This window comes from Morus notabilis, unplaced genomic scaffold (assembly GCF_000414095.1).
Source record: "Morus notabilis unplaced genomic scaffold, ASM41409v2 Scaffold218, whole genome shotgun sequence".
Taxonomy (NCBI): domain Eukaryota; kingdom Viridiplantae; phylum Streptophyta; class Magnoliopsida; order Rosales; family Moraceae; genus Morus; species Morus notabilis.
In genome coordinates, this window is record NW_010358631.1 from 248,038 (window position 1) to 274,732 (window position 26,695).

General features: G+C 37.8%; 4 protein-coding genes and 1 long non-coding RNA gene across 6 annotated transcripts; 2 read left to right on the forward strand and 3 right to left on the reverse strand.

Moving 5' to 3' along the window:
- Nucleotides 1-334: 334 nt before the first annotated feature.
- Nucleotides 335-1,806, forward strand: LOC21397112. The gene is made up of 3 exons (XR_002901719.1): nucleotides 335-727; nucleotides 1,037-1,111; nucleotides 1,391-1,806. It is a non-coding gene; the product is annotated as an uncharacterized LOC21397112 (long non-coding RNA).
- Nucleotides 1,807-3,401: 1,595 nt separating this feature from the next.
- On the forward strand, nucleotides 3,402-6,521 carry LOC21397113 (pentatricopeptide repeat-containing protein At4g30700). Its single transcript, XM_010092858.2, has one exon. It carries the CDS (start codon nucleotides 3,506-3,508, stop codon nucleotides 5,849-5,851), a length of 2,346 nt encoding a protein of 781 aa, XP_010091160.1. The 5' UTR covers nucleotides 3,402-3,505; the 3' UTR covers nucleotides 5,852-6,521.
- A 1,058-nt stretch (nucleotides 6,522-7,579) lies between these two features.
- LOC21397114 (cellulose synthase A catalytic subunit 7 [UDP-forming]) lies at nucleotides 7,580-13,391 on the reverse strand. The gene is made up of 13 exons (XM_010092859.2): nucleotides 13,269-13,391; nucleotides 12,802-12,997; nucleotides 12,247-12,449; nucleotides 11,993-12,092; nucleotides 11,616-11,733; nucleotides 11,218-11,484; nucleotides 10,435-10,780; nucleotides 10,076-10,339; nucleotides 9,759-9,971; nucleotides 9,441-9,654; nucleotides 9,128-9,324; nucleotides 8,493-8,846; nucleotides 7,580-8,289 (listed from the first exon to the last, which is right to left on the reverse strand). Exons 1-13 carry the CDS (start codon nucleotides 13,341-13,343, stop codon nucleotides 7,708-7,710), a joined length of 3,129 nt encoding a protein of 1,042 aa, XP_010091161.1. The 5' UTR covers nucleotides 13,344-13,391; the 3' UTR covers nucleotides 7,580-7,707.
- Nucleotides 13,392-16,506: 3,115 nt separating this feature from the next.
- On the reverse strand, nucleotides 16,507-22,247 carry LOC21397115 (translation initiation factor IF3-4, chloroplastic). 2 transcript variants are annotated; one of them, XM_024162190.1, is made up of 9 exons: nucleotides 21,848-22,247; nucleotides 21,706-21,745; nucleotides 21,549-21,608; nucleotides 19,744-19,796; nucleotides 18,803-18,858; nucleotides 18,542-18,575; nucleotides 17,655-17,727; nucleotides 17,422-17,514; nucleotides 16,507-16,992 (listed from the first exon to the last, which is right to left on the reverse strand). In XM_024162190.1, exons 1-9 carry the CDS (start codon nucleotides 22,132-22,134, stop codon nucleotides 16,846-16,848), a joined length of 843 nt encoding a protein of 280 aa, XP_024017958.1. In that variant the 5' UTR covers nucleotides 22,135-22,247; the 3' UTR covers nucleotides 16,507-16,845. The 2 variants fall into 2 exon arrangements, with proteins under 2 accessions (XP_024017958.1, XP_024017959.1); XM_024162191.1 differs by lacking the exon at nucleotides 18,542-18,575 and adding an exon at nucleotides 18,671-18,704.
- Nucleotides 22,248-22,782: 535 nt separating this feature from the next.
- LOC21397116 (heat shock 70 kDa protein) lies at nucleotides 22,783-25,189 on the reverse strand. The gene has a single exon (XM_010092861.2). The coding sequence runs from the start codon at nucleotides 25,008-25,010 to the stop codon at nucleotides 23,049-23,051; it is 1,962 nt and encodes a 653-aa protein (XP_010091163.1). The 5' UTR covers nucleotides 25,011-25,189; the 3' UTR covers nucleotides 22,783-23,048.
- Nucleotides 25,190-26,695: the final 1,506 nt, after the last annotated feature.

Here is a 26,695-nt window from a genome sequence, read left to right on the forward strand (position 1 = left end):
TAATTTCCAAGGATTTAATCAGTTTAACATTATCTTCAAAAATATTCAGCAGTTTATTGGTACCAGCCAATGAGGACTATTCAACCTTCATGCAAGATGGTCATACGTTTATTCTATATATATTGTTAGTACACTAGCGATACAGTAAATGCCCATTCAAAGAACAAATTAGCCAATCTTCTATTGTCGATATTCCCTCTCTCCTAACATCAAATAAGGGATCAAAAAAAAAAAAAAAAAAAACTATTACAATACATAGTTTGGTAGAGATTTTAGGATGCTAAAATTAATTTTTTTCTTCAACTAAAATTGTTTATTGTGTTTGATAAACACTTTAAAAACTGATTCTAAGAGAATTCAAGAGAAAATTTGGAGGAGAATGAGAAGCAGCTCACTTGCTGCTTTGCTTTTGATTGTGGATTGTGCGGGAATTTACAAACTTCATTAATGAAATTTTCATTATTCCCAAAATAACTGAATCAAAAAAAATCCCAGCCTCACGGGGTGTTCTTCTCCTCTTTCATTTGTTGCAGACACCAAGTTCGTTCTATTGTTTCCTTTCGAAACCCTAACAACAAACCTCGCTATTCTCTGCCGTCTTTCTTCTCTCCGCTCGTCGATTCCTCGGCTTCCAATGGAACTGAGCGTTGGTTTCGCGTGAATCAGAGGAGGACTTTAGTTAAGGCCGCGAATTGGATTGAGCCCAAATCTCCTTACGAAACTCTTGGTAATTTTGTTTTCTTCGATTTGAATTTAACATCTTTTAGTGGACCAATTTTGGTGATTGAATTGAAATTTCAACCTTTTTCCAGTGACTTGTTTTTGCTTCTGAAGCACAAAATTTGGAGGAAAAATTCATGGAATATGAAAGATGTTATAGACATGGGAATGATGTGATTGATATATGAAATTGAGAAATGTTCTCTCCCTGGGCATTTCAATTGATTCATGTTTGGTTAAAAGGATGTATTTTTATTTTGATTTCTTCAATCTATCAATATTTTTGATGAATTATCTTTTTTTTTCCCTTATGCAGAATTAGAAAGGGATGCCGATGAGGAGGAGATAAAGGTTGCATACAGAAGTTTGGCCAAATATTATCATCCAGATGGTTTGTCCTTTGTCTTGGCTGGAAAGCTTCTTAAGAACTTCATATCTTGATTTGGACTTAAATCTAGAGATTAGAAAGATTAGTATTTATCAATAATTACAACTTTTCTTAACATTGGCTATGTTATTCATCAGTTTTTCCTCTTTCAATTACTAGGCTATATGCGTCTCTTTGCTCTGAATTTCAATGATAAGTCAGTAATATCCTTATGATTGTAGATTATGGTAACTGCACTATACGGTTAGGTTTTGTTTTGATTATTTAAGTTTTTCTTACCAGGTAACGAGGTTAGTAAAAAAAGGAACTGGAAAAACCACCTTAGCAATTGGCGATGGTGCAAATGATGTTGGGATGATACAAGAAGTTGACATTGGAGTTGGTCAGAACCCCACCTTAACACTTGATCAAGACTGCAACTGTTCATGCCAAGCTTTGCAAGAGAGAGACCATAAAACATTTCCACAACTCGAAGATAAGTTTCTATTGGTGTACAAGAAAGTCAGGCTACAAACTAGGAAGCTGAAGACCACATACAAGGCATCAAGGCCCAACTTATTTATGTAACTTGGTCATTTGATGATCAAGCTTTTAAGAGAAGTTAAAGTGAGGTTATTCTTGGATCTTTTTGGTAGAAACCTCTTTTTTGGTCCCTTTTTGTTATTTTATCGGATATTTTGTTATTTGAACATCTTTAAACCCCAATTTTGTTTCGTTTAAAGGTTTCAAAATTCTTGTTTGCATACTAATAACTCTACTAATATTAGTGTCTTGACGAAATGTCATTGAAAGCACTTTTGGTGTCTGGAAGAAAAAATAGAAAATTTTGAAAGATATGCCAAATTATTCATTTACGAAGGAAGTGAAAATAGTTATTGCATCAATGGCGCTCTATAACTACATTAGGAAGCATGATAAGTGTGATTGACATTTTCAAACGGTCGAGGATAATCCAGATGATTTCGTTTATGAAGAGAATCAACCAGATGACAATAATGTAGAAGAGAATTAAGCTTTACTATCACTGGAAATTGATGAAGTACGAGATCAAATTGCGGCAAGTTTAATGAACACGACTTAATTCTTTTCATGCCTCTACCAGTTTTTGAACATGGAATGTACATTTTTGTTCAACAAATTGATTACTCACTAATGCTCCTTTTAGTTGTAATTATATTGTGAATGAAGAAATAAAAAAAAAAGAATTAATTATCATAAATTTATTGTTAAAAAACTCAAAATCATAGCATTATTTTTTTTTTTTTTAAGTTAAACAAGTATTTCTAAATACCAAAAACAATTATATATATTTAAGTTTCATATCATGTCTATTTTGGTCATTTTACATACTCACAGCAATTCAACCTTAAAATTTATCAAACGCTATTATACTGATTTTGGAACCAGCACAGCTATTATAATTACAGTTTACCAAACACTCAGTTGCTTCTTGTAACAGCTGCTTCTTCCTTCAGCACAGCTAAAAGTAATTTTTCTAAAACCCACAGCACTACCAAACTAAGCCTAAGTCTACAACTAAATGCTCTCCCTTGTGTTAGACGTGGGAAATTAGGATAAATTATAAATTTTCTCCTCGAATTATAGGCCTTGTTACAAATGCCCCTAAACTTTAATTTTAGCTCTTCCACCCCCACCTCCACCCCCACAAACTTCAACAACTCTTACCAATTTTCCCTTTCAATTAAATTTTTGATGAAAAATGTCATGTGAAATGCCAAAACTAACCAAAAAAAAAAAAAAAAACTCCTTATATTAAGATTTTTAACAAAAATAGCACGTATCACAAAAATAATGAGCCTCGTTCAACCATTTTTAATACACAATTACTTTATTAGTTCATCCTCATTTAGTCACACTGAAGTATAATTACACGGTACAAGTTGTCATTTTTTTTACTACACAAACTTTCTCTTAATTTATTTGACCTAAGTAACCTTAGAGGTTCATCAACAATAGCCAACAACATAACAGCAGTAAGAATTTAACAAGGGAAAAATTTACAAGAATTGTTAAAGTTTGGAGGAAAAAAGAAGATAAAATTAAAGTTTAAAAAATATTTTGTGACAATGCATATAGTTTAGAGGGAAACATATAATTTGTCTTAAGAAATTACTATAGTTGCTCTTTAAGTACTATCTGAGCCGTTCAATTCCCATTGAACGGTGAATAATTTGACGTATCACAAACGCCCAAATAAGGTTGTCGAACACGGTAGCTGTCCTATAAATTTCAATTTCATATAGCCACTTTACATTCTTGCCGTGTTAAAAAAAATAATAAATAAATAAAAACCTTATTTTTGTTACTTGAACGGTTGAACAAACAAAAGAGTATGAATGAGCAAAAGACCCGCCAGAAAACAGAGTCCCCGATGAGATGATCAGCGGAGCGGGAAGCAGAAACTTCTTGGTGGGCATACTGAAGACCGCCGGGACTCTCCCGGAGCTCAGCCAGACCCACGCTCAGGCCATCGTCCACGGCCTCCAAAACGACCTCGCCTTCCTCACCAAGCTCACCCACAAGCTCTCCGACCTCAAGGCCATACGCCAGGCATGTGACCTCTTCCTCACCGTCCCCAACCCCGATCTCTTCCTCTTTAACGTCCTCCTCAAGGGCTTCTCCACCAACAAATCTCCTTTTTCCGCCATTTCTTTGTATACCCACTTGAGGATAAACACTTCTCTTGTCCCTGATGAGTTTACCTATGCGTTTGCTGTCTCCGCGGCCTCCAGTTTTAAGGACCCCAGGTACGGGATTCTGCTCCACGCTCATTCGGTCGTTGATGGGTTGTCGTCGAATTTGTTTGTCGGGTCTGCGGCGGTGGACATGTACTTAAAGTTTTCCAAGGTTGAGCTTGCGCAGAAGGTGTTTGATGGAATGCCTGAGAGAGATACCGTTTTGTGGAACACGATGATATCTGGGTTGGTGAGGAATTTCTGCTTTTCGGACTCAGTGAGGGTCTTGGCGGATATGGTTGCAGGTGGGACAAAATTCGATTCGAGAACTTTGGCGGCTGTTCTTCCTGGAGTGGCAGAGCTGGGCGAGTTGCTACTGGGGATGGGCATTCATGGTTTGGCGATAAAGGTGGGGTTGGATTCTGATGTTTATGTGGTTACAGGATTGGTTTCGTTGTACTCGAAATGTGGAGAGACTGACAAGGCAAGGTTCTTGTTCGGGCAGTTGAGTTATCCAGATTTGATATGCTATAACGCGATGATTGCTGGCTATACTTGCAATAATGACACGGAGGCTTCGTTGAGGCTTTTCAAGGAATTGCTTGCTTCGGGGAAGAAAGTAAATTCGAGCACAATTGTTGGGTTGATTCCCGTATCTTCTCCCTTTGGTCATCTGCAACTTGCAAGCTCCATTCAGAGTTTCTGTTTGAAGTGCGGTATTCTCTCGGATCCTTCAGTTTCCACCGCATTAACGACTGTTTACTGCAGACTGAACGAAACAGAATCTGCAAGACAGGTTTTTGATGAATCTCCGGAGAGAAGTTTGGCATCTTGGAATTCCATGATTTCGGGTTACGCCCAAAATGGGCTAACAGAGGCTGCAATCTCTCTTTTCAGGGAAATGATACCTGTGTTCAGTCCAAATCCAATCACCATTACGAGTATTCTTTCAGCCTGTGCTCAACTTGGTACCTTAAGTCTTGGAAAATGGGTCCATGGCTTGATTAAGAGCAAAAATCTCGAGTGTAACATATTTGTGAAGACTGCTCTGGTTGACATGTATGCAAAGTGTGGGAGCATTACGGAGGCTCGGGAATTATTTGACTTGATGACAAATAAGAGTGTAGTCACTTGGAATGCAATGATATCGGGATACGGCCTCCATGGTCATGGGCATCAAGCATTTAAACTCTATAAGGAGATGCTGCATTCTGGGGTTGCCCCAAATGGTGTTACTTTCCTTTCAATCTTGTATGCTTGCAGCCATTCTGGGTTGGTTAGAGAAGGAGATGAAATTTTCAAGTCCATGGTTTGTGATCACGGGTTTGAACCATTGCCTGAGCACTACGCATCCATGGTTGATATCCTCGGCCGAGCTGGACAGTTAGAGCAGGCCTTGGAATTTATAAGGAGAATGCCAATCGAGCCCGGTGTTGTTGTTTGGGGCTCTTTGCTTGGTGCTTGCATGACGCACAAGGACACAAGAATAGCACGTCTGGCTTCTGAGAAGATATTTGAGTTGGACCCTGGAAATACAGGATATTATGTCTTACTCTCTAATATTTATTCAGTTGATAGGAACTTTCCAAAGGCTGCTATGGTACGACAGTTGGTGAAAAATAGGAAGCTGGAAAAGACTCCTGGGTGCACCTTGATTGAGATTGGTGAGACCACACATGTCTTTACGGCTAGTGACCGAAGCCATCCTCGAGCAACTGAAATCTACACAATGTTGGATAAGTTAACAGGAAAGATGAAGGAGGCTGGATTTCAGACAGAGACTGTCACTGCTTTGCATGATGTGGAGGAGGAAGAGAAGGAGCTTATGGTGAAAGTTCATAGCGAGAAACTGGCCATTGCTTTTGGACTTATTGCTACTGAACCTGGAACAGAAATCAGGATCGTTAAGAATCTCCGGGTTTGCTTAGATTGCCATAATGCAACTAAATTTATATCCAAGGTCACTGAGAGAGTTATTGTGGTCAGGGATGCTAATAGATTCCACCATTTCAAGGATGGTGTGTGTTCTTGTGGAGATTATTGGTGAAGACAACTATTCTTTACTAATTAAGGTATGTTGGGAATAGTATAGGAGCAAGTTTTGCAGTCTCCTACTATTTGTTTGGTGACAATTGAAGGTGGACACCCCGGCCTTAGATGCATGACACTTGGTCCCATAGTGAACAACAAACACCTTATTAAGATTCTTGACCAAAATTTTTACATTATTGAGATTCTTGACAAAAACTGATGAAACCAAATGTCACCTGGGTCCTCATATGGGGTACCGTGATATTGTAAGTTCCATTTTTGCCTAAACTCCTTGTCGCAGACAGAATAAAGACTATTATATCTCCAAGCTTACTCATCTATTATGCTTATGGGAAAAGCTTTTAGCATTATGCTCCTTTTTTCATGTATATTCAAATTCATCTTGATCTTTGAAAAGTGAAAAGAAAATGTCAAATCTAGTGCATTCTACAATAACACCCCCATACAATAACACCCCCATATGGGGTACCGTGATATTGTAAGTTCCATTTTTGCCTAAACTCCTTGTCGCAGACAGAATAAAGACTATTATTTCTCCAAGCTTACTCATCTATTATGCTTATGGGAAAAGCTTTTAGCATTATGCTCCTTTTTTCATGTATATTCAAATTCATCTTGATCTTTGAAAAGTGAAAAGAAAATGTCAAATCTAGTGCATTCTACAATAACACCCCCATACAAATAAAAATATGGTGAATGATTAAGGTTAAAATAGTTATTTTACACCTCATTTGTTTGTCAAAATTTTCCCCTTCCCTTTTCTTTCCAAAGTTGGAAGGATTAAAAACTGGTGTGCCCCATGGATTTCCATCTCCCTTCTTCCTCATTTCCTCTCTACCAAACAACCCAAGATTCCATTTTCCTCTCCAAAATCTTTCCTTTAATTTCTTTCCTTTCCATTTTCCGCTCAACCAAACACAAGGCAAGGGTTTGTCAGGATATTGTGGTATATTTGTCTATTGAGTTATGCTTTTACACTTTTTTCTTTGTTTATAATGTTGAAGTTATTTGGTAATTATTTTGTCAAAGAGGTTGTTGGATGTTGCAATTTGGAGAACTCAAACACTTTTTATATTTGCAAAACCAGTGCCATTTTATAACATGTAGATAAAGCATTGCATTTGCATCCAATACTTGTCTAGTTGGTTCCACACTTTTTTTTTTTTTTAATGGAATAACTGGTTTTGTAAATTTATTGTGGAATAGTCGACTCCATACTTGTTATATGCTTTGCGGCTGCTTATTTATCCTGTATCCATACTGTTTCGAGAAAACATATCGGACAAGTTTGTTCCTTCTTTGCCAAGCTCAAAATTAGAGCTTTGTTTTCTGAAAGCCCATTGGCACGTGGATGGTTTTTCCTTTTCAATTTATTTTCTGTTAATACATAGGAGGCTAATGCTGCAGACGAGGACAAAGGAGGAACAATTCTTTCATATGGGAAGCAAAACTCCTCAGGTATAATGCATGTCACCTGTACTTAACTCAATCTTGTAGGATATTCCTTTCTTATCTCTATCTATCCATCTATCTAGGTTCTGTACTTTGGTCTTGAACACTGAACCAGCACAGTTTTACTTCACACTTTATCCGACATTACAAACTAGATGTGCAAAAATAACCGAAGAATATCTGAAGTTAAGCATAATAAGCAACATCTTTTTCAATTCACTTACAAAAATGAGTACATTGAATGTATGCTACACAAAAATTTTCACTCTATATTATTCAATCTTGAGAATCTGCACTTTTTTTTGGTTTATACATCATACTCACATAAACAAGAATAGACCTTGTATCTTGTGGGGATGCACACACTAAAGGAGGACAAAAGGCGTATACAAAGAATTTTCAGCAATTTAGTCCACATTGCTTGACATCAGGGCCCTTGGTTTTCATCACGAAGGGGTCAATCCTGACCCAAAGTAAGGAGAATATAGAAGCCAAAAGCACTGACCATATGACAACTATTGTCGGTGTCCGGTTCTGCCGTCCCATCAAACCTTTGAGGAAGGGGTAGAGATGGACAATCACCCAGAATGCGAAGAAGAGCTTTCCAAACAGAGGCCCCCATGATTGGTATCCATTGTTTATGGCATCTGCGATGCCAGCAACAACTCCAACAATGTTGATGATTAAGAGAGTGGTTGGAGGAATTAGGAGGGTCGTCCATTTAAAGGTATATAGTTCTCCAAAGTCCTCATCGTCAACAGCCTTTGACGTGACAGTAAAGTTAGTGTCAATTCCAGCCAAAACCTTAAGAAGACCTTGCACGACAGCAAATAAGTGAGCTGACACACCACCAATGACCCAGAACTGCTCATTTCTCCACCATTCTTCAATGCTCACTCCACTCCATCTCAGCTCAAGAATACCAGTTGCGAAGATTGAAATGAACAGAGAAATGAAGAACAGACTTGCAAAAGTACTTATCTGGATCATGAACAAAGAAAGAATAAATTCACCACCAGAAGGAAAATGTATATGAAAGGAAATAAAAATATATATTTACAGATTTTGAGTATTTGTTGGACCAGAAAGACTAAAATATCTTCTTTAGCCTGAAATTTCTGTGCATCTAATTATTCCTTGTTTATAAAGTATGTTCAATGAAAAGAATGAGCGCGTGTAATTACCGGTGGCATGATGAATTTATCAGTGAGCAAGCAGATTGCAGGGAGGGTACAGTAGGCAAGAAGAGGCAGCGAGGTGAAGGGATAAACGGTTGTGTTGACATAAGCGAATCGCTCGAGCCACTTGAGCTTCCCTTCCTTGTAGCCATACAAGAGGGGACTGTGGTGACTGAAGAAGATTTCAATGGAACCTAGAGCCCATCGAAGCACCTGGTTGAGACGATCGGAGAGATTGATTGGAGCTGTACCCTTAAATGCGGGTCTCTTGGGCATACAGTAAATCGTCCTCCAACCACGGCAGTGCATCTTGAAGCCGGTAAGAATATCCTCTGTGATAGATCCATAGATCCACCCTAGCTGCATAAGTTGGAGTGCAAGAAAAATGAATTGTCGGTCTAGCCCTTGATAAATTTATAACAAACAAATTGTTCTTATTTGCAATAATATAGATACTGCTAATAAAATTGTGAAAGTTCAGTTATATATCTTGATGGAGAAAGAGAAGTTAGTAATTCTGTGTAAGATGTTAAAGTAATTGTGTATAAAATATGATAGCAATTGGCATGAGTTGATAATAAAAAGTATGAGATGCACTATAAAATTCAGAAGAATAATTTGAAGGACTCTTGAACTTTTACCTCAAGACCCCATTCTGTTTTGTCTTCGTAACCACAACTGATAACATGAATTGCTTCTTTAAGCAGGGCTGCAGGACTTGTGGAAGGAGGGACACCACCTTCTATCATTAGAGTTGAAGTCACAAAAATTGCAGACTGTCCAAATCTCTTTTCGAAATTCATCTGGGACATCAGTAGCTCCTTGTCATCGTCCATTCCTACATAGAATACAAATATAAATTTTAGTGAACTGATGAGAAAATTTGTACTCGAACTTAAATAGGAATCTCTTTTAAAGTAGGAAAATATTAATAGGGTAAAGATCTCTGCAAACCTTGTAGGCTTGCACCTTCTCCATTTGCTTCATTCTTGGCATACTTGGGAAGCTTCTTGCGGCGACCAAAGCAGGGGCAGCAATCACAGCTCACCATCTTCGGACGCTTAGGACCCTTTGGAGGATTGTAACCATACAAGGCTTGCCTTCTGAAAACACATCCTGTACCAACATATACAGGACCTTGAATTCCATCTAGACCCCTCATGTTAATCTGCAAAGCATAGGAGGGAAGACAATTGGATTGTTATTTACTTGGAATAAAAGACAAACAAAAATTGTACCATGAAAGGCTGTGGGTTTCTTGCAGTGACTTACATCAAAGAAGACTGAGTTCTTGTTGGCGTATCGGTCATTCTTATCAATACCATCAAATCTTTGCGGGAACTGAACATAGCTAACCTTCTTTCCGATCTGAGGGTCCATCAAGAAACACATGGCCTCTCGCACGGCCTTGCTGTTGTTCACATAATGGTCACAATCCAAGTTCAGCATGAAAGGAGCATTTGTAAGCACTGCAGAGACACGAACCTGAAGATGTTTTCAGACTGTGAGAAAGGGGTTTCCATGATAGATTACACAATAAAGCTTTTAAGGAATTTTCATCAAGACAAAAGAATGCTTCAAAATTCTACCAGGGCATTCATGGCACCGGCTTTCTTGTGGTGTGAAAAACCAGGCCTTTTCTCACGAGAGACGTAAACAAGACGAGGAAGCTCATTTCCCTCGGTGTCAAGTCCTCCACTGTGACCAAGAAACACCTGAATCATACCAGGATGATCCCTGGTGTTGTTACCAGGCCATGGAGTTCCGTCTTGCATAATCCACCCTTCCGGAGGGGCCTTTGACGCTTTGGCCACAAGGGCATTAATCCTCACCTTGAACTCCTCATACTCTCTCTGCCAGAAACCAGAAAACAACAACTTAGCTATGCAAAAGGTTTCTAGCAAGTGATTCAAACATGGGCTTTGATAATTGGATTAACACAACAAACCTTCATAGCTCGCCTCTCCTTGACAAAAGTAGGCTGCACTTTGTCCTTGAGGTAATCAATCTTTTCAGCAAAGTACATCTCGGGGGCTCGAGGCTCTATCGAGAATTTCTTGCAGAAAGGCACCCATTTCCGAGCAAATTCTGCGGTTTCTGATAAGGCTTCAAAGGTGCACATGGAAGCACCATCGTCAGAAATATAGCAGGAGATCTTATCAACTGGATAGTCCATTGCCAAGATAGAAAGCACTGTGTTGGCTGTAACAAGAGGAGGTTCCTTCATGGGATCCACTGTACTGACAAAGACATCTACTGGAGCAAGCATGTTTGGTTCTCCCTCCCTCTCATACCTGCATTAACCGGTTTTATATTGGATCAGCATACATGTAGGATTACATATAATAACCTACAATATTTAGCTCCAGATTTTGTAAGATTTGAGTTTCTTGGGAAGATGTGGAATTTGACAAGTTGTGAAATTTTGCAATCCAATTAAGCTGTTTGGTTGGAATACACATTAATTTGGTAGTGCAAGTTGAAGATGTTATTATGGGTTTAATTCATCTGGTTCACTTTGCTACCAATGATTTAGCCATGTTTCAAAATTCCAGAATAGAGACTGAAACTGCGAGAAGACGAATCAACTGTTGAGAAAATTCAAAACATTAAACACTGTTTCTGACCCCAAAAAAGAGGAGCTAGCTAGTCTGATTATTCCTCCTTGTCAAAATCCATTTTTAGATATTTTGTTCTCTCTTTTTTCTTTTTTCTGGCTATTGATTAGTACCTGAGTGAGAGACGATCGAGATAGGTCTCTCGATCAATGGGGAACCATTTGGGGAACTGATCAAGGATCCATGAAAATGCAAACCATATTTCACATATCACAGAAGTTAACCAGAGACCAAGCGATTCGTGCACGGGGTTCAAAAGTCTATATCGGAGAAACAAGGCCAAGATGAACAACCGGGCAATAATCACCATCCTATAAGGATTGATCTTGCTTGATGGGAGTGGTACTTTCCTTGACATTGGCTGCCTTGTTTCGTCTATCCTGCATAAGTTCAAATATGACAATGTAATTGTTAGTTAAGGAAAATACTTCATTTAGAGGAAAAAAATGTTTGTCACAATTGCGTGTATATATATATATATATATATATATATATATTATTTGTTACATACAAGGCCATGTCTGGATCGTTTGAGTCGTCATGATCAGCTCCCAGATTTCCCTGCTGCATTTTCCAATCATCCATTCTATCTTTCCACCCCTCTTTCTTCTCATCCCATCTTGCACTTCCTACATTTGCAAATATTTTTTTCCACTTGAGTTCAGAATAGTAGATCACAGAAGATAAATGATATATCATTGTGTGCGCACAATTCTAACATCTTATGCTTTAGAATACATGGTTTTCTAACATAGTCAAATAGTCTTTGTCTATCATGTCCTTAAATTTTCATTATATATTTCAGTTGTTGATATTGAAAAAGTGTAGCTAATCATACATTTGCTCTAATAATTAGGAAAAAGAGCAAGAAAAGGTTAAGTTTAAAACCTGGCTCAGAAACTGGATAGGGATGAACTCGCTTGTGCAGAGAAGAAGATAACACTTGCTCTCCATGACCATGAGATGCCAATGGGAACTCACCGCTCACCTGCATGCATGTATGCAAAATCATTATATATGCATACATATATATATATATATAGACTATAAGAAGTGTAAGTTTGTATAAAAATTCAACCAATACTATTTGATTAGGGGTAAAATGAAAATAAATATATTTTTTTAATTATTATAATTAGTACCTGTCTGCTTCTTACACCAGCAATAACTGGTGGAAATTGAGAATTCTCATCATCTTCAGGGCCTCTTCCATAGCTCATCTTCCCATGAAGCATGGCGTCCACAACATGCTCTTGCTTTTTCTTCTCATCCTCGATGGCCTTGAACTCATGCTCAATATCATCGACACCTTCTTCATCGTCATCTCCTTCCACCCTTGGACTCCCTTATAAATTACCAATCACCAAAAAAGAAGGGGGGGAAAAAAAGATGATAAAATCTACATGTCTAAATCTATAATCACGGTCTAATGCCAAAAGCCAAAATGGGTTTTCCTTTTCTTGGTGTTTTTTTTCATACAAAAATACATACAATAAAAATGCATGCTATATATGTATTTCATATGATCAGAACATTTTTTTTTTAATATTGGACTATAAATCACATATATTATTAGACAAGATCACATATTATTATTATTATTATTATGGTCGGTCATATATATTTAGCATTTTATCACTGCAGATATAGACATGCATATACATATATATTTGGATTGTATAATGAAGTAGTAGTACCTTTGAGACGCTTGAATCTGGTTTTGCACTGAGGGCAATTTTGGCTGCCTTCTCTTCTCTCATACTCATAGCAGGGACGGCAAACAGGAAAACCACATTCATTGCAAGCCACAAACAACTCCCCATCCACCGTCAGTCCCACCTGGTCACCGCATATCTCACACACTTGACCATCCAAGTTCCTCAACGTTTTGGGCTGCACCAAAAGCAAAATATAACCAATTAATATTACCCCACCAACACATTAATTCATTATCATTAGTCTCACATGCAAAAATAATAATTTTAATAACACATGACTTACGTACAAAAACTTAAACAAAAATATAGCTAGGTAGTGTCACTAATTAAATAGAATAAACCATGTCACGTAATACTATATGATCACTTTTCATATTTTTCATTCAATATTAATGCTAATGGTGAGGAATAGAGATGAAATAGCAGTATAGAACAACAACTAGTACCTCTTCATGGCCATGAATGACGACAAGTTCATTCCGGTTGTGAGATCCGGCGACAAGCCCGGCGCTGGCTTCCATTGGCGCGGCGATATTCGAGTAGAACGTACGTGAGAGAGGGTGAATGAGTGAGAGAGAGAGAGAGAGAGAGAGGGGGGGAAGTTGTTTCTTTAAGAACGGAAGGGCTAGGGAATAAGAGAGAAGGGTTTTGTTGGTGTTTGGAAGGTGTGTCACCTAATGAGCCCACGTAAGGAAGAGAAGATCAGGGAGGGTGGTGTAGTTGGTTGCAAGGTCCCCATTGCCTTGAAGTTAAGCTTCAGCTAGCTATTTCCTTCAACTACCATATTATTCTTCATGTGCATACGGATCATTCTTTCTTCAGCTATACCTTCTCTCTCTCTCTCTCTCTCTCTCTCTCTCGGCAGCTTTTTTCAACGACCACCTTAGTTTTTTATGTCGTTTTTCTTACAATTTTTTGTTTTCATTTGTTTGTTAATTATGGGGTGATTTAGAGAATTTACCACTTTTAGGGACGTATTAAAAAGAATGGCTGAATTTTTAGAGTTTTAAGAGAATTAATAACCATAAATACATTATTTAATATTTACCGAGTAAATTTATTGATAATTGTATGCATTTAAGGCCATTTTTCGGATTAAAAATAATCTTTCATTTATTTTTGTGGTAGCGTTTCGTTTCAGCCATTCACTGTTAGTTTTTCCTCGTCTAATTTTTGTTAAAAGTGCCAATAAAAGAGAGAGCGACACATTTTCTCATGCTGATATTTTGTGTTTTTAGGTTGTTGCAACGTGTTAGTCTCGCATTAGTATGTTATTGTGTTCATATTGATGGTGATATGTTTAGACAATTGAATTTTGGTGAGTAATTCAATAATAGCGTAAAATTTGGATAACCCTGAATCAAATGCGTTGCCGATGATTGGTTTGAGAATGTTTAATTATGAGGAAAACTTTTTTTTGCCCATGAGTGAAAAATTAACATTGTCATGTACTCTAGGATGATCATTTCTTTCGGAATTACAAGTCCAACAAAAAGCTTCACAGTTTCTCTTTTTTCTTTTAAATGCAAATCGGTCCAACTGATCATATAAATCCATTATGCAATTTACAGTAATCTAAATAAAAGTTGGACTACAAATATGCTCAGAAATATATAGCACTCTAGCCAACTATATGAGTATAAACTATCAAGAACTTAACTGCATAATATTCTTTCGGAATTACAAGTCCAACAAAAATCTTCACAGTTTCTCTTTTTTCTTTTAAATGCAAATCGGTCCAACTGATCATATAAATCCATTATGCAATTTTCAGTAATCTAAATAAAAGTTGGACTACAAATATGCTCAGAAATATATAGAACTCTAGCCAACTATATGAGTATAAACTATCAAGAACTTAACTGCATAATTTCCATTTTCAGCAACAAAACTAAATTATACCACTCCATCATTTTTCTTTTCACCTGTCTTAGTTCAAGTTCATCTTAATTACTAAAATGCTTATGAGAAAAAAAATATAACATTCTTTTATAATGAGTCAAATTTGTATAAAAGAGCAGTTTTTGATTTAAGGTAATTTCAATGGTTTCATTTTAGTGAGCACGAGTACTTTCCACTGCGTTTGGTAGATGGATCCAGAATTATAGTTTTGAATCATGATTCAGAATCAGTGTTTAGTTTGGATGATTCGGAATCTGATGTGATGTTTTAAACTAGTTCAAATCATGATTCTAAAACCACCCATCTTCTTGATTTAAGGTTATTCAAATCCCTGATTCTGATTCATAATTTGAACCCAAAATCATGAATCGTAATTCTGATTTTAGAATTATGATTAGAATCACCTTAATTTGAATTCTCATACCAAACGAATCCATTGATTTATAATGCTTAAAATTATGTTCTTTTTTTAAGCAAATTTTGAAGCAATCATGGTTTTGTTCCGTAACTCAAGATGGGCTGCTCCAAATGAAGTGCAACTAGTCTTAGTCATTGCAGTATCTTTTATGAGACATGATTTATCAACAGAAAGGGATGGACATTCCCCAATAGACTCAACATAATTTGGCCTTTGAATTTCTTCCACGGTGGCATGTTTACCAAAACGGTGACGTCTTAAAACTTAACCTAGAAAGTCCTTGAAAAAAAATAAATAAAAATATAATAACAACAACTACTGAACCTAGAAAGAATTCCTTCACGGTCACATTACATAGAAGAAAAGGCAAAGAGAAATAGGCAACAATCAGATGTGTCTCAGAAGTAGCCATCTGATGATGGTCTACGGCCTGCCAAACCAAATTGCTTAAAATAGCACAAACCCAATTGGTTACTGATTTTCCAGTAGTTAAACAGTTTCTGTGTACTGCAAAAACAAAAAAATAATTAAAAGGCATGCTTGAACTGCAAGAACTTAGAAGCTAAGCCAAGTTCACGTCGTTAGGTAAGTGAGTTGAAGACTCTCCATCTAAAGGCAGCTATTTCTGTCCTACTCCTAGTAAAACACACACACACACACATATATATACAAACATAAATATATAATCTCCCTTCTTATAACCAGCAAACTATAACAAGCACATGTAAGAAGAGGTTGGCAGTAAAAACAATGATTTCCTGCCATATGTTATACCTTCCACGGTTGTTTGCCACAAGCTAAAAAACTGGAGTGAGCTAAAAAACTGGAGTGAGCGCCCACATAGCATAGTAGGAGGAAAAAAAACAAAAAACAAAGAGTGCGTTTGGAATTCGTCCTAAAATAATTTTATTTTTTGTATGCAAATAGAAATTAAAACGTTTTCAATCTCAGACAGAAATTATTTTTAAAAATACGTTTGATAATTTTATCAAGAGATTATTTTCAGTATGAAAAATTCCATTAATATCTTTCTCTTTCTCTCTACTCGAGAGAGGATAAAACGAAAACAAAAAATGAAAAATAACTAAAAATCATTTTTCATTTTTCTCTCATTTTACACTAAACCAAAAAATCATTTTTATTTCTATTTTTTATCTTTAATTGTGTCAAAAACGCCGTTTTAAAATCGTTTTTATTTTTTTATTCTTGAAAAACGTGAAAAATAAAAACAAGAACAATTCCAAACACGGCAAAAGTGTTTAGGAAAAACCATCTTATCATCGAAAAGGTCACCAAAAATAAAAATAAAAATAAAAATAAAAATCAGACCGAAGTGTAAAAAATTTGTAGGGAGATCTGGATAGTGACACAAAACTGTAGATATCTTGAGAATGTTCTTTTAACTATAAGCTTATGATGATAGCTCTGCATGTCCTGGTTAATTGAGCCCGGTCAGTGATCACAAAATATTTTGCTTCAATATAAGCTGTAACACTTCTTTTTTACAACTATGGCCTTAAAGTCCATAATGGAATAATTCAAATTGAAAGGACAGCTTCCATCAAAATCTAGAGAATATATATTCTCAACCGGGTATCACACCAGCGCTGTACATAAATAACCTTCCAATATCCCCCAACGTTGTTAAAGAATACAAATAGAATAGCCCAGTTTTTACTCTTAACAAACATGCACGAGCGCCTTCAGATACTAGCCGATACTTCATTTACTGCTTCTGACTTATCTTTTTTCTTTGCGGGTTCTTGACCCTTCTGTAGAACAGCCTTGTTGGGAACCAAGACTATGGACATGTTCCTGTCCCTGAAGTTTTTGGATTCCTCCGTTGCAAGCTGCAAACAACAGCAATGAACGGGGCTCGAAGTTCATGCAAAAAGTAGTATTTAACCAGAAGTTCATGCATGCATTGACAAAACATTTACAACATAATAATAAAAACAAAAATAAAATAAAATAAAATAAAAAAATATAAGCGTATCAAACCGAGCTGACACGCACTTGAAATGAACCGCAGATGTTGAACTAAGTCATGGAAAAATGTTGATACAAGTATATTGTATACTAATAACAAAACTCCGTTTACTTAAATCATCCCTTTGTTGGAGAGTAAAATTTTTCCCGCTATAGGACCAAGAGGTTTTTCGAGTCCATAAATTTGATCGCCAATTGCACAAATGAACATTAAGGTTTCGAGAAGTCTATCCAAAATTAACAAGTCAATCTAGACGTTATTAATAGTAAATTCAAACGTATAGAAGTACCTCCCCGACATCATTCTGGAAACGTTTGATAAGCTCAATAGCAATATTCCGGAACTCATTTTCACGACCTTTCAAGTTCACTACAACCTTAACCTGCAGAAGTTTGAACAAAGATCTCAATAGACAATAAGAGTAAGAAAAAGTAGGAAAATGTTGACAGCTCAAAATTTTTTAAAAAATAAAAAACAAAAGCAAAACAAAAAACAAAAAACAAAAACAAAACTAAACTAAACCTTGTCACCGTCTTTCAAAAACTTTTGGGCAGATTTCAAACGCACAGAATAATCATGCTGGTCAATATTGTAACTGAAAAGAGAGTTGAGCAATTAGAAGAAATATAAAATATGTCTAAGCAAAACAATAGAAAAGAAAAGAGAATCCCATCGTTCCATGAATTTGAAAGAAATAATAATCTAGGGAAGTTAATAAACCAATAAAAGGAAAGAGCACAATGCAAAAGAGTAGTACCAAGAAAAGAGCACAATGGAAAAGAGTAGCACCACATGCCTTATAGCCAAACTCAGTATACCACCCCACCCATCCCCCCACCCCTCCCTCCTCCTGCTTTTGCACTGAATCCTAAACACACGCTTTACCCAACAATACAAGTTCTTTCGTTATAGGGGCAACATCTTTTGAGCTATATAATAACAAATCACCTCTTGCAATACGCATGTGCATTTTTGTTTGCGTGCAATGTCACAAGGAACTTTTTATATCCTTAAAACCACGAGTTTAGTAAACCTTTTATCACTTATTATCCTCCACCCTTTTTGTATAAATAAAGAAGGCAAGGTAAGCAGCAACTCAAGCTGCATCACTAAAACACTAGTATTTGTATGGCCTAATTTGTTGATATTCAAGATTACAAGTTTATGGTGATAACAGCATTATATATATACTGAATGAAAATACTCTGTTGTTTTGTACTTTTCTACTATCCTTTCATTTTAGAATATTAACATTTTTCCAATCTAGCGCAATATGACTAAAGCTTATAATTAACCAGCTAGATTAAGGGTGTTACACACCAATAAGCAGATCAAAGAAAAATATTTAAAAATTAAACTAGAGCTTTGTACAACAAAGAGAAAAGAAACAAAGAAACCAAGGATTATACCCCATTTTTAGCTCCTTCAAATCCATGCGAGTTGCTGTACCAATAAGCAGATCAAAGAAAAATATTTAAAAATTAAACTAGAGCTTTGTATAACAAAGAGAAAAGAAACAAAGAAACCAAGGATTATACCCCATTTTTAGCTCCTTCAAATCCATGCGAGTTGCTGACATTTAACAGCACAATGTGGTCAGTAACTTTCCCCATAACTGAGAACATTGCATGAATCATAAAACAAAGACTCTTAACAAAGAAGATATTCACCAGCACTTTTCTTTTGTTGTCCTCGTTTCTTCTTCTGCTGTTCATATCTATATTTACTGAAAAGCATAAAAGGAGTAGATATTAAGGTCTTTGATTACTCATAGGTAGACCGCACAGTGTTTCTGTGTAAGCACTTATACTTGTCTACATTTTACAAGCAGAGATAATCCATTGTTCTATTTCGAGATTTACTGCCAAACATATCGACCAATGAGAATGTGAATGAGACAACATAACAATTCGCACCAACGGACACTCAATACATTGACCACAGTGTTTCTGTGTAAGCACTTATACTTGTCTACATTTTACAAGCAGAGATAATCCATTATTCTATTTCGAGATTTACTGCCAAACATATCGACCAATGAGAACGTGAATGAGACAACATAACAATTCGCACCAACGGACACTCAATACATTGACCAATTGGATCATGGATGATAGAACATGAAAATCCACACCCACAAGCTCAGAACACACAACCATTGTCTTTCCTTTTCATAAGAAACTGACATTACTGACATGTAATATATGAAACTGACATGTATGGGATAGGATAATCTATTGGGTTGCATTGTGGTTGTCTCAATCGAACTATTTTAGTGGGGTCTCATTTTCAGATTTTACTTGGGGCTGGCCACTGGGACATTATTTTGCACTGAGTTTGGGGTTCTGTTTGTATGTTTAGGCCCTGGGTTTGTTTATTGTTTTGCTTTTCTCTTTTGTGGCTGTTGGTGGACGTCTTGTCCCCTTTTGTGTACTCTTTTTGTTTCTTTATTCTTTCAATAAAATTTTTCGGTTCTTATCAAAAAAAAAAAAAAAAGAAAAGAAACTGACATGTAATTGTAAAGTGAAGTGGTTGATCGTTATACCGAGATATAGACATGCACTATAAGCAAATAACGTTTGTAAATGGGAGGGGGGGAAAGCACTTATACTTGTAATCCATTATTCTGACAACTGGGGGATCTGCATCCGGTGATAATATAACCTGCAACATTGAGAAAGGAATAAATGTCTACAAATAAAAAAGGAACTAAATCATACTTAACTCCAATACTCCATAAGAAGCAGAAGGTGAATGCTTCCGCCTTTTACAATAAAGGATAATATTGAACATGTTAAGTGTAAGCCTCAACGATGCTGTCAAACTTACAATACACGTAAACCACAGATTTGCTAGATGTCCAAACTCAAAACTGTAGAGCAATAACCTAGGACATGTTATCCATAACGAATGTTCATAAGGGATCACAAACTTGCCTAGAGGAAAATGATGCCAAGACCAAATAAAGGCTAATATTGGAGAGCAAACGCAATCTTATCGTGGTAGTCAATATCCAACTGCAGTTTTCCCATTCCCTTAGGAAATCAATAGCGTTATAAAGTTAGTGGGTGCATTTTTGTTTCTTGATGTTTTTTCGATTTAGAGATGAAGGCATCATATTTGAACCTAACGTTGAGGGCATGTTTGCCAAACCGTAATGAAATGTACTAGTAAAACCTGGAAAAGTAATGGGTTTGCAAAGTAAAGGAAAAGAATAAAAATGGGGATTATTGATTTCCTTTTCAGGTTTACCTATCTATTAGGAAGTGGGGGTATCGAAGACAATCCATCCCCAATTTAGTGTTCACTAAACTAAGGAATAGTAATCTTATCACTTTAATTACTAAGGGGCTATTCGGCAGCCCCATTTTTGAGTTAAATACTCAAAAAAAGCAACTCGGGTTACAACTTTATTCGAGTTCATGTTTTTTTAAGTTTGAACTCGAGTTTGAACTCGAGTTTGGGACTAAAACTCGAGTTCAAGTTTCCCCTTCAATTCGAGTTCAAAAACTCAAACTCAAATTAATAAACAGTATTTTTTCTATTATTAAAAATGCTATAACTTTTTCGTTTTAATTCTAATTGAGATGAATTTTTTTTCTATGCGTTGACAACGAAAAGACGAATAAAATCCCACCCATATACCCTATTAAAATTTTTCATCAGCATTGAGTTTTTATTAAAATACTATCTAAATACAAATTCAAGTTTTGATTCACTCAAACACAAACTCAAAAAGATCATTATCTCAAACCATAACTCAAATGTACACAACCAAATACAAACTCAAGTTATAACTTCAACTCAAGTTATAACTCAAACTCAACTCAAAATCTACACTCAAATCACCTAACTCAAAAACGGCAAAAGAACAGCCCCTAAGATGTCCTTGTGCATAACTAAAAAATCAATGGCTTGAATCTTGATAAGGACATATAAGTATATGGCACTCCAATTAACCAGTGATCAATACTAGGGGAATTAGGATTGGCATTTCCAATTCCCAACATTACATGGGTCTCACTAAATTATCATTTCTGATTTTGTACATAGGTAGGAAAGGAAAACACTGCCCTTTCTTTTCTCATTGATTGTGAATTACCGCAAAGCTAAGCATGTGAGCATGCATTTATTTCATTTTCATTGCATATGATTCTCCAACAATCCCAAACTCAAAGGTTCGCACAAAGAAAAAAAAAATTAATTAACATAACAGTCCATTGACAACTTGGTAAACAATAAAGAAAAAAAAAAAAAGGCGCAATCAAGCCAAAATCAAACAAGAAGAAAAACGATACTGAATTCGCAACAGTCCATTTGCCAACTTCCAAATTCTTAAGCTAAAAGCTGCAAATTGAACTATTGGAACTCGAAAGCGAGAAAACATCTAGTTTAAGAGGAAGCAGAAGTACGTACAAGATCAAGCTCAACACCCTCTGCCATCCGAAGAGCCTCAGCTTTAGACACTACTCCTACCTACATTAACATAAACAAAATTTTACTCATTCCCAAATTACAAGCGGAAATATATACATACACATATATATATATAAACACACACACAAAGACTAACCATATTCTGCTGCTCATCGATAAGCCTGACGGAATCTGACCTATTTCAAATCATCCACCACGGAACCACGCTTCAATTTCAATTTTTCATCATCTCAGAGAGAAGAAAAACGATAATAACAAATCAATTGAATTTGATTAACCTGATAGTGGATAAATCAAGAGCCTGTTCGTCTTCGGAGTCGCTCTGCCGTGACCGCCGCGAGTCAGGGCCGGAGTACCGAGAGCCGCCGCCGCCGCCGCCTCCGTAGCGGGAGTTGATTGGAGTGGTGGCGAGAGTCGAGGAGAGAGAGACGAGAGAGTTGAAGTTAGGGTCACGTACACGGAAACTGAAGAATTTGGAGTCGGAGGAGGAGAGAGTGAGCGGAGACGGCGTCGTTTTACGGCATGGCACCGGTTTTAGTGAGCAGCTGGTGGTGATACCAGCCATGGTGTTGGGAGAGCTCTACTACTAACGAGTGTAGTGCCGGAGAGTTTGGCGCATTATTGCAAAATTTCTTCTTATCCACAAATTTTGAGACAATGAGGAAGTGAGAGAGAGAGAGTAGTCATATTGGGTAGAGGGCCTATATAAGTAAATGGGCCTCAATTGGCCCAACTGAGAAAAGAGTACATCAACCACACTGATTTCCAATAGGCAGGAGGCATGAGACTTGTTTCCTTCTTAATTCCAAATTTTTTTCGATTTCCACTTGAGATTTTCGGACCCAAAAATCAAAGTCTAGTTTCAAAAGTTAAGCTAGCAAATCATGTTGGTTCTTTGCAAGTCATATAGATTTCAATATTTACAATGCTTCTCTGCTAATAAAGTGTCTAAACAACTTGAAAGAACTTATATTAGAACAGGATTTTTGTATACATTTAAGTCCAAAAGAAAAAATATATGGATATTACAAGCTTAAAGGTTAAACCAAGCAGCGTTACAGTCAGTACATATCTCAAGCGGTTTAAGAAGGACGCAAAAACGACAATAAAAAGACAAAGAGTCTTGTCTCCTGTCTCCCTCAAGTTCAACCCCCCTCAAAACTAGTTTGTGCTTTACAGTGGTTCTCTGATAATGATTGATCACAAAACTTAACCAGATTTCCTGCACAAAAGGAGATTATATTTGAACAGCTTTGGGAACTTCCATTACATGCCTACCTCTAAACTGTACATACATTTTAGTGAAAGAGAAAAAAATAAACACCAGAAAACAAAAAAGAAAGAAAACGCAAATACATGCAAACCCATATTATTCGCTCAAGGCAGCTATTACGATTTACGACTAAACCAAAACGACAACAACAAAAGAAGCCACTTTCTAGTCTCCCCAAAAACGACACTAACCACACAAAAAAAAAACTAATCAACCTCCTCAATCTTGGGCCCAGCTCCCGACGCGCCGGAGCCACCACCACCAGCGCCGCCGCCATAGTCATCACCCATCGGCACATCCCCACCAGCACCACTACTCTGGTACATCTTCGCAATTATCGGATTACAAACACTCTCCAACTCCTTAACCTTGTCCTCAAGTTCGTCCACCTCCGCCAACTGGTTCCTCTCCAGCCACTCTATTGTCTCGTCCACCGCCTTTTCGATCTTCTCCTTGTCCTCCGGTCTCAACTTCCCGGCGAACTTCTCGTCCCTCACCGTGTTCCGCATATTGTAGGCGTAATTCTCCAGCGAATTCTTCGCTTCCACTTTCTTCTTCACCTCCTCGTCCTCCGCCTTGTACCGCTCCGCGTCCTTCACCATCTTCTCAATGTCCTCCTTGCTCAGCCTCCCCTTGTCGTTCGTGATCGTAATCTTGTTCTTCACACCCGCCGTCTTGTCCTCCGCCGTCACGTTCAGAATCCCGTTCGCGTCGATGTCGAACATGACGTTAACCTGCGGGACGCCTCTCGGCGCCGGCGGGATTCCGGTGAGCTCGAATTTCCCCAACAAATTATTGTCCTTCGTCCTCGCGCGCTCGCCTTCGTAGACTTGGATTAAAACTCCGGGTTGATTGTCCGAGTAGGTCGAGAAAATCTGCTCCTTCTTCGTCGGAATCGTCGTGTTGCGAGGAATCAGCACCGTCATTACTCCGCCGGCGGTTTCGAGCCCGAGGCTGAGAGGAGTCACATCGAGCAAGAGGAGATCCTGGACCTTCTCGTTCCCTTCGCCGCTGAGAATTGCCGCCTGGACGGCGGCACCGTACGCGACGGCCTCGTCGGGATTGATGCTCTTGCAGAGCTCCTTGCCGTTGAAGAAATCCTGCAGAAGTTGCTGAACTTTGGGGATTCTCGTCGATCCGCCGACGAGGACGACCTCATCGACTTGGCTCTTGTCGATTTTCGCATCCCTTAGGCATTTCTCCACCGGCTCCATACATTTCCTGAACAAATCCATACACAACTCCTCCAACCTTGCCCTCGTGATCGTCGCGTAGAAATCGATTCCTTCATAGAGAGAGTCGATCTCGATTGTCGTCTGCGTCGTCGACGAGAGTGCCCTCTTCGCCCTCTCGCAGGCCGTTCTTAATCTCCTCAAAGCCCTGGCGTTCCCGCTCATATCCTTCTTGTGCTTCCTCCGAAACTCTGCTACGAAGTGATTCACCATTCTGTTGTCGAAATCCTCTCCGCCGAGATGCGTATCACCGGCGGTGGCCTTGACCTCGAAAATCCCCTCCTCGATCGTCAGCAACGAGACGTCGAAGGTTCCACCGCCGAGATCGAAGATCAGCACCGTCTGTTCTCCCTTTCTCGACGCCTTCTTGTCGAGTCCGTAAGCAATCGCGGCCGCGGTTGGCTCGTTGATGATCCGCATCACGTTCAGTCCGGCGATCACTCCGGCGTCCTTCGTCGCCTGTCTCTGCGAGTCGTTGAAATAGGCCGGAACCGTTACGACGGCGTTTTTTATCTGCTGACCGAGGAACGCCTCGGCGATTTCCCTCATTTTTATCAAAACCATGGAAGAGATCTCCTCCGGCGAGAATTGCTTCTCTTCTCCCTTGTAGGTCACGACGATCATCGGCTTGCCGCCGGGGCCGGGGATGACCTTGAAAGGCCAGAGCTTCATATCGGCCTGCACGGACGGATCGGAGAATCGCCGGCCGATGAGGCGCTTCGCGTCAAAGACAGTGTTCTGAGGGTTCATAGCGACCTGGTTCTTCGCGGCGTCGCCGATCAGCCGCTCGGTGTCGGTAAACGCCACGTAGGACGGCGTGGTGCGGTTGCCCTGGTCGTTCGGGATGATCTCGACGCGGTCATTTACCCACGCGCCGACGCAGCTGTACGTCGTCCCCAGATCGATGCCTATGGCTTTCTCTGACTTGGTCGCCATATAAGCGCTTTAGAAAAGCTCGAAAATTTACAGTGAAACAAAAAAGTTGAAAATAGTAGTAAGTGTGTGTTAATTGAGCTTTGATATTTCAGAACTCGGGTTTGATTTCAGAGAGAGATATTTGAGATTCTTATATATATGAATTGGAAAGAAAGTTCGGGAAAATTGAGGAAAATCTGAGAAGTGGCAGGAAAGAGAAGGAAAATATCGGGAGTCTTCTGGAGAGTTCTTTTGATTTCATTATAAACGCGGGTAAAGTGCTTGAGTTACCAAACCGGGGCTAGATTATTGAAAAATTACTTGAGTCATACGGCTATTTTGAAGGAAATTTGGGGTGTGAATGGAGGGTATATTTGGGATTCTTTTGATTTCATTATAAACGCGGGTAAAGTGATTGAGTTACCAAACCGGGGCTAGATTATTGAAAAATTACTTGAGTCACACGGCTATTTTGAAGGAAATTTGGGGTGTGAATGGAGGGTATATTTGGGAAAGTGTGAGCGGTGAGGGAATTTTGGAAGGAGGCGAAGTTTTGGCGGTCGACGTGGGAAATATCTGGGGTTGGAGAGAGTGATGAGGTGGCAGATATTTGAATGGGTTTCTTACACGTGTCATTGCCAGGGTCAAAGAAGTCTCCAAGGACTGAAAGTGAGGACTCTTTTTTCTTTTCTTTTTTCCAGTGGATAATGGATGGAAAGTTGGAAAATGTTCAACTTTCTCGATTGAAAAAAAAAAACAAAAAACAGAGAGAGACAGAGAGAAAATTGCAGAATTTCCTAACTATAATAAATCCTAACTCCTAACACTGCTACTGTAATAAAAGAGTAGAAAAGAAGCTCCTGTTCACTCCGTCGTCCAAACCGCACGTTTTGGTGCGGTTGGGCTTTTTTTTTTTTTCCCCTTAACCTTTTACCTTTTTTTTTTTCCTTTTATATTGTTTTGTACCCCTTTTTTTCTTTCTTTCTTTTTCTTTGTTTTACTTTATATTTCTTTCACCTTTTTTTATCCATTTATCTACTCTAATTTCTTATCCTTAAAAGTTAAAGCTCATTTTTTGAGCGAAAAATTTTAAAAAATATAACTGAGTTATAATTTTATTCGAATTCATATTTTTTTAAGTTTAAACTCGAGTTTAAATTTGAGTTTAAACTCGAGTTTAAAACTAAAACTCGAGTTGTCTCGTTCATTTTGCTGATTCAAGTTTAAAATTCGAGTTTTGTTACAGTAAAAAGCTATCATAAACAATCACATCTAACTTTTTTGTTACAGTAAAAAGCTCTCACATACAATCACATCTCAACTTGAATTCTAAACTCGAATCAGCGAAACGAACGAGGCCGGACCTTCAACTCGAGTTTAGAAACTCGAACTCAAATTAATTAACAGTATTTTTTCTATTCTTAAAAATGCTATAACTTTTTCGTTTTAATTCTGATTGAGATGATTTTTTTCCTATGCGTTGATAACGAAAAGACGAATAAAACCCGACCCATATACCCTATTAAAATTTTTTATCAGCATTGAGTTTTTATTAAAATACTATCTAAATACAAATTCAAGTTTTAACTCACTCAAACACAAACTCAAAAAGATTCTTATCTCAAACCATAACTCAAATGTACACAACCAAATATCAAACCGTTCAGTTCGCTAATTCAAATTTTTAATTCGAGTTGAGATGTGAT

Excerpts from the sequence above, each read along its gene's own strand:
- LOC21397116 (XM_010092861.2), bottom strand. The coding sequence starts at position 25,010 with ATGGCGACCAAGTCAGAGAAAGCCATAGGCATCGATCTGGGGACGACG.
- LOC21397115 (XM_024162190.1), bottom strand. The coding sequence starts at position 22,134 with ATGGCTGGTATCACCACCAGCTGCTCACTAAAACCGGTGCCATGCCGT. Across the intron at positions 21,746-21,847 it reads CTTGATTTATCCACTATCAG|GTCAGATTCCGTCAGGCTTA; the intron begins GTTAATCAAATT and ends GATTTGAAATAG. Across the intron at positions 17,515-17,654 it reads TTTTGAAAGACGGTGACAAG|GTTAAGGTTGTAGTGAACTT; the intron begins GTTTAGTTTAGT and ends AAACTTCTGCAG.
- LOC21397114 (XM_010092859.2), bottom strand. The coding sequence starts at position 13,343 with ATGGAAGCCAGCGCCGGGCTTGTCGCCGGATCTCACAACCGGAATGAA. Across the intron at positions 11,485-11,615 it reads AACGATCCAGACATGGCCTT|GATAGACGAAACAAGGCAGC; the intron begins GTATGTAACAAA and ends GAACTTATGCAG. Across the intron at positions 9,325-9,440 it reads AGAAGGTGCAAGCCTACAAG|GAATGGACGATGACAAGGAG; the intron begins GTTTGCAGAGAT and ends TATTCTATGTAG.
- LOC21397113 (XM_010092858.2), top strand. The coding sequence starts at position 3,506 with ATGATCAGCGGAGCGGGAAGCAGAAACTTCTTGGTGGGCATACTGAAG.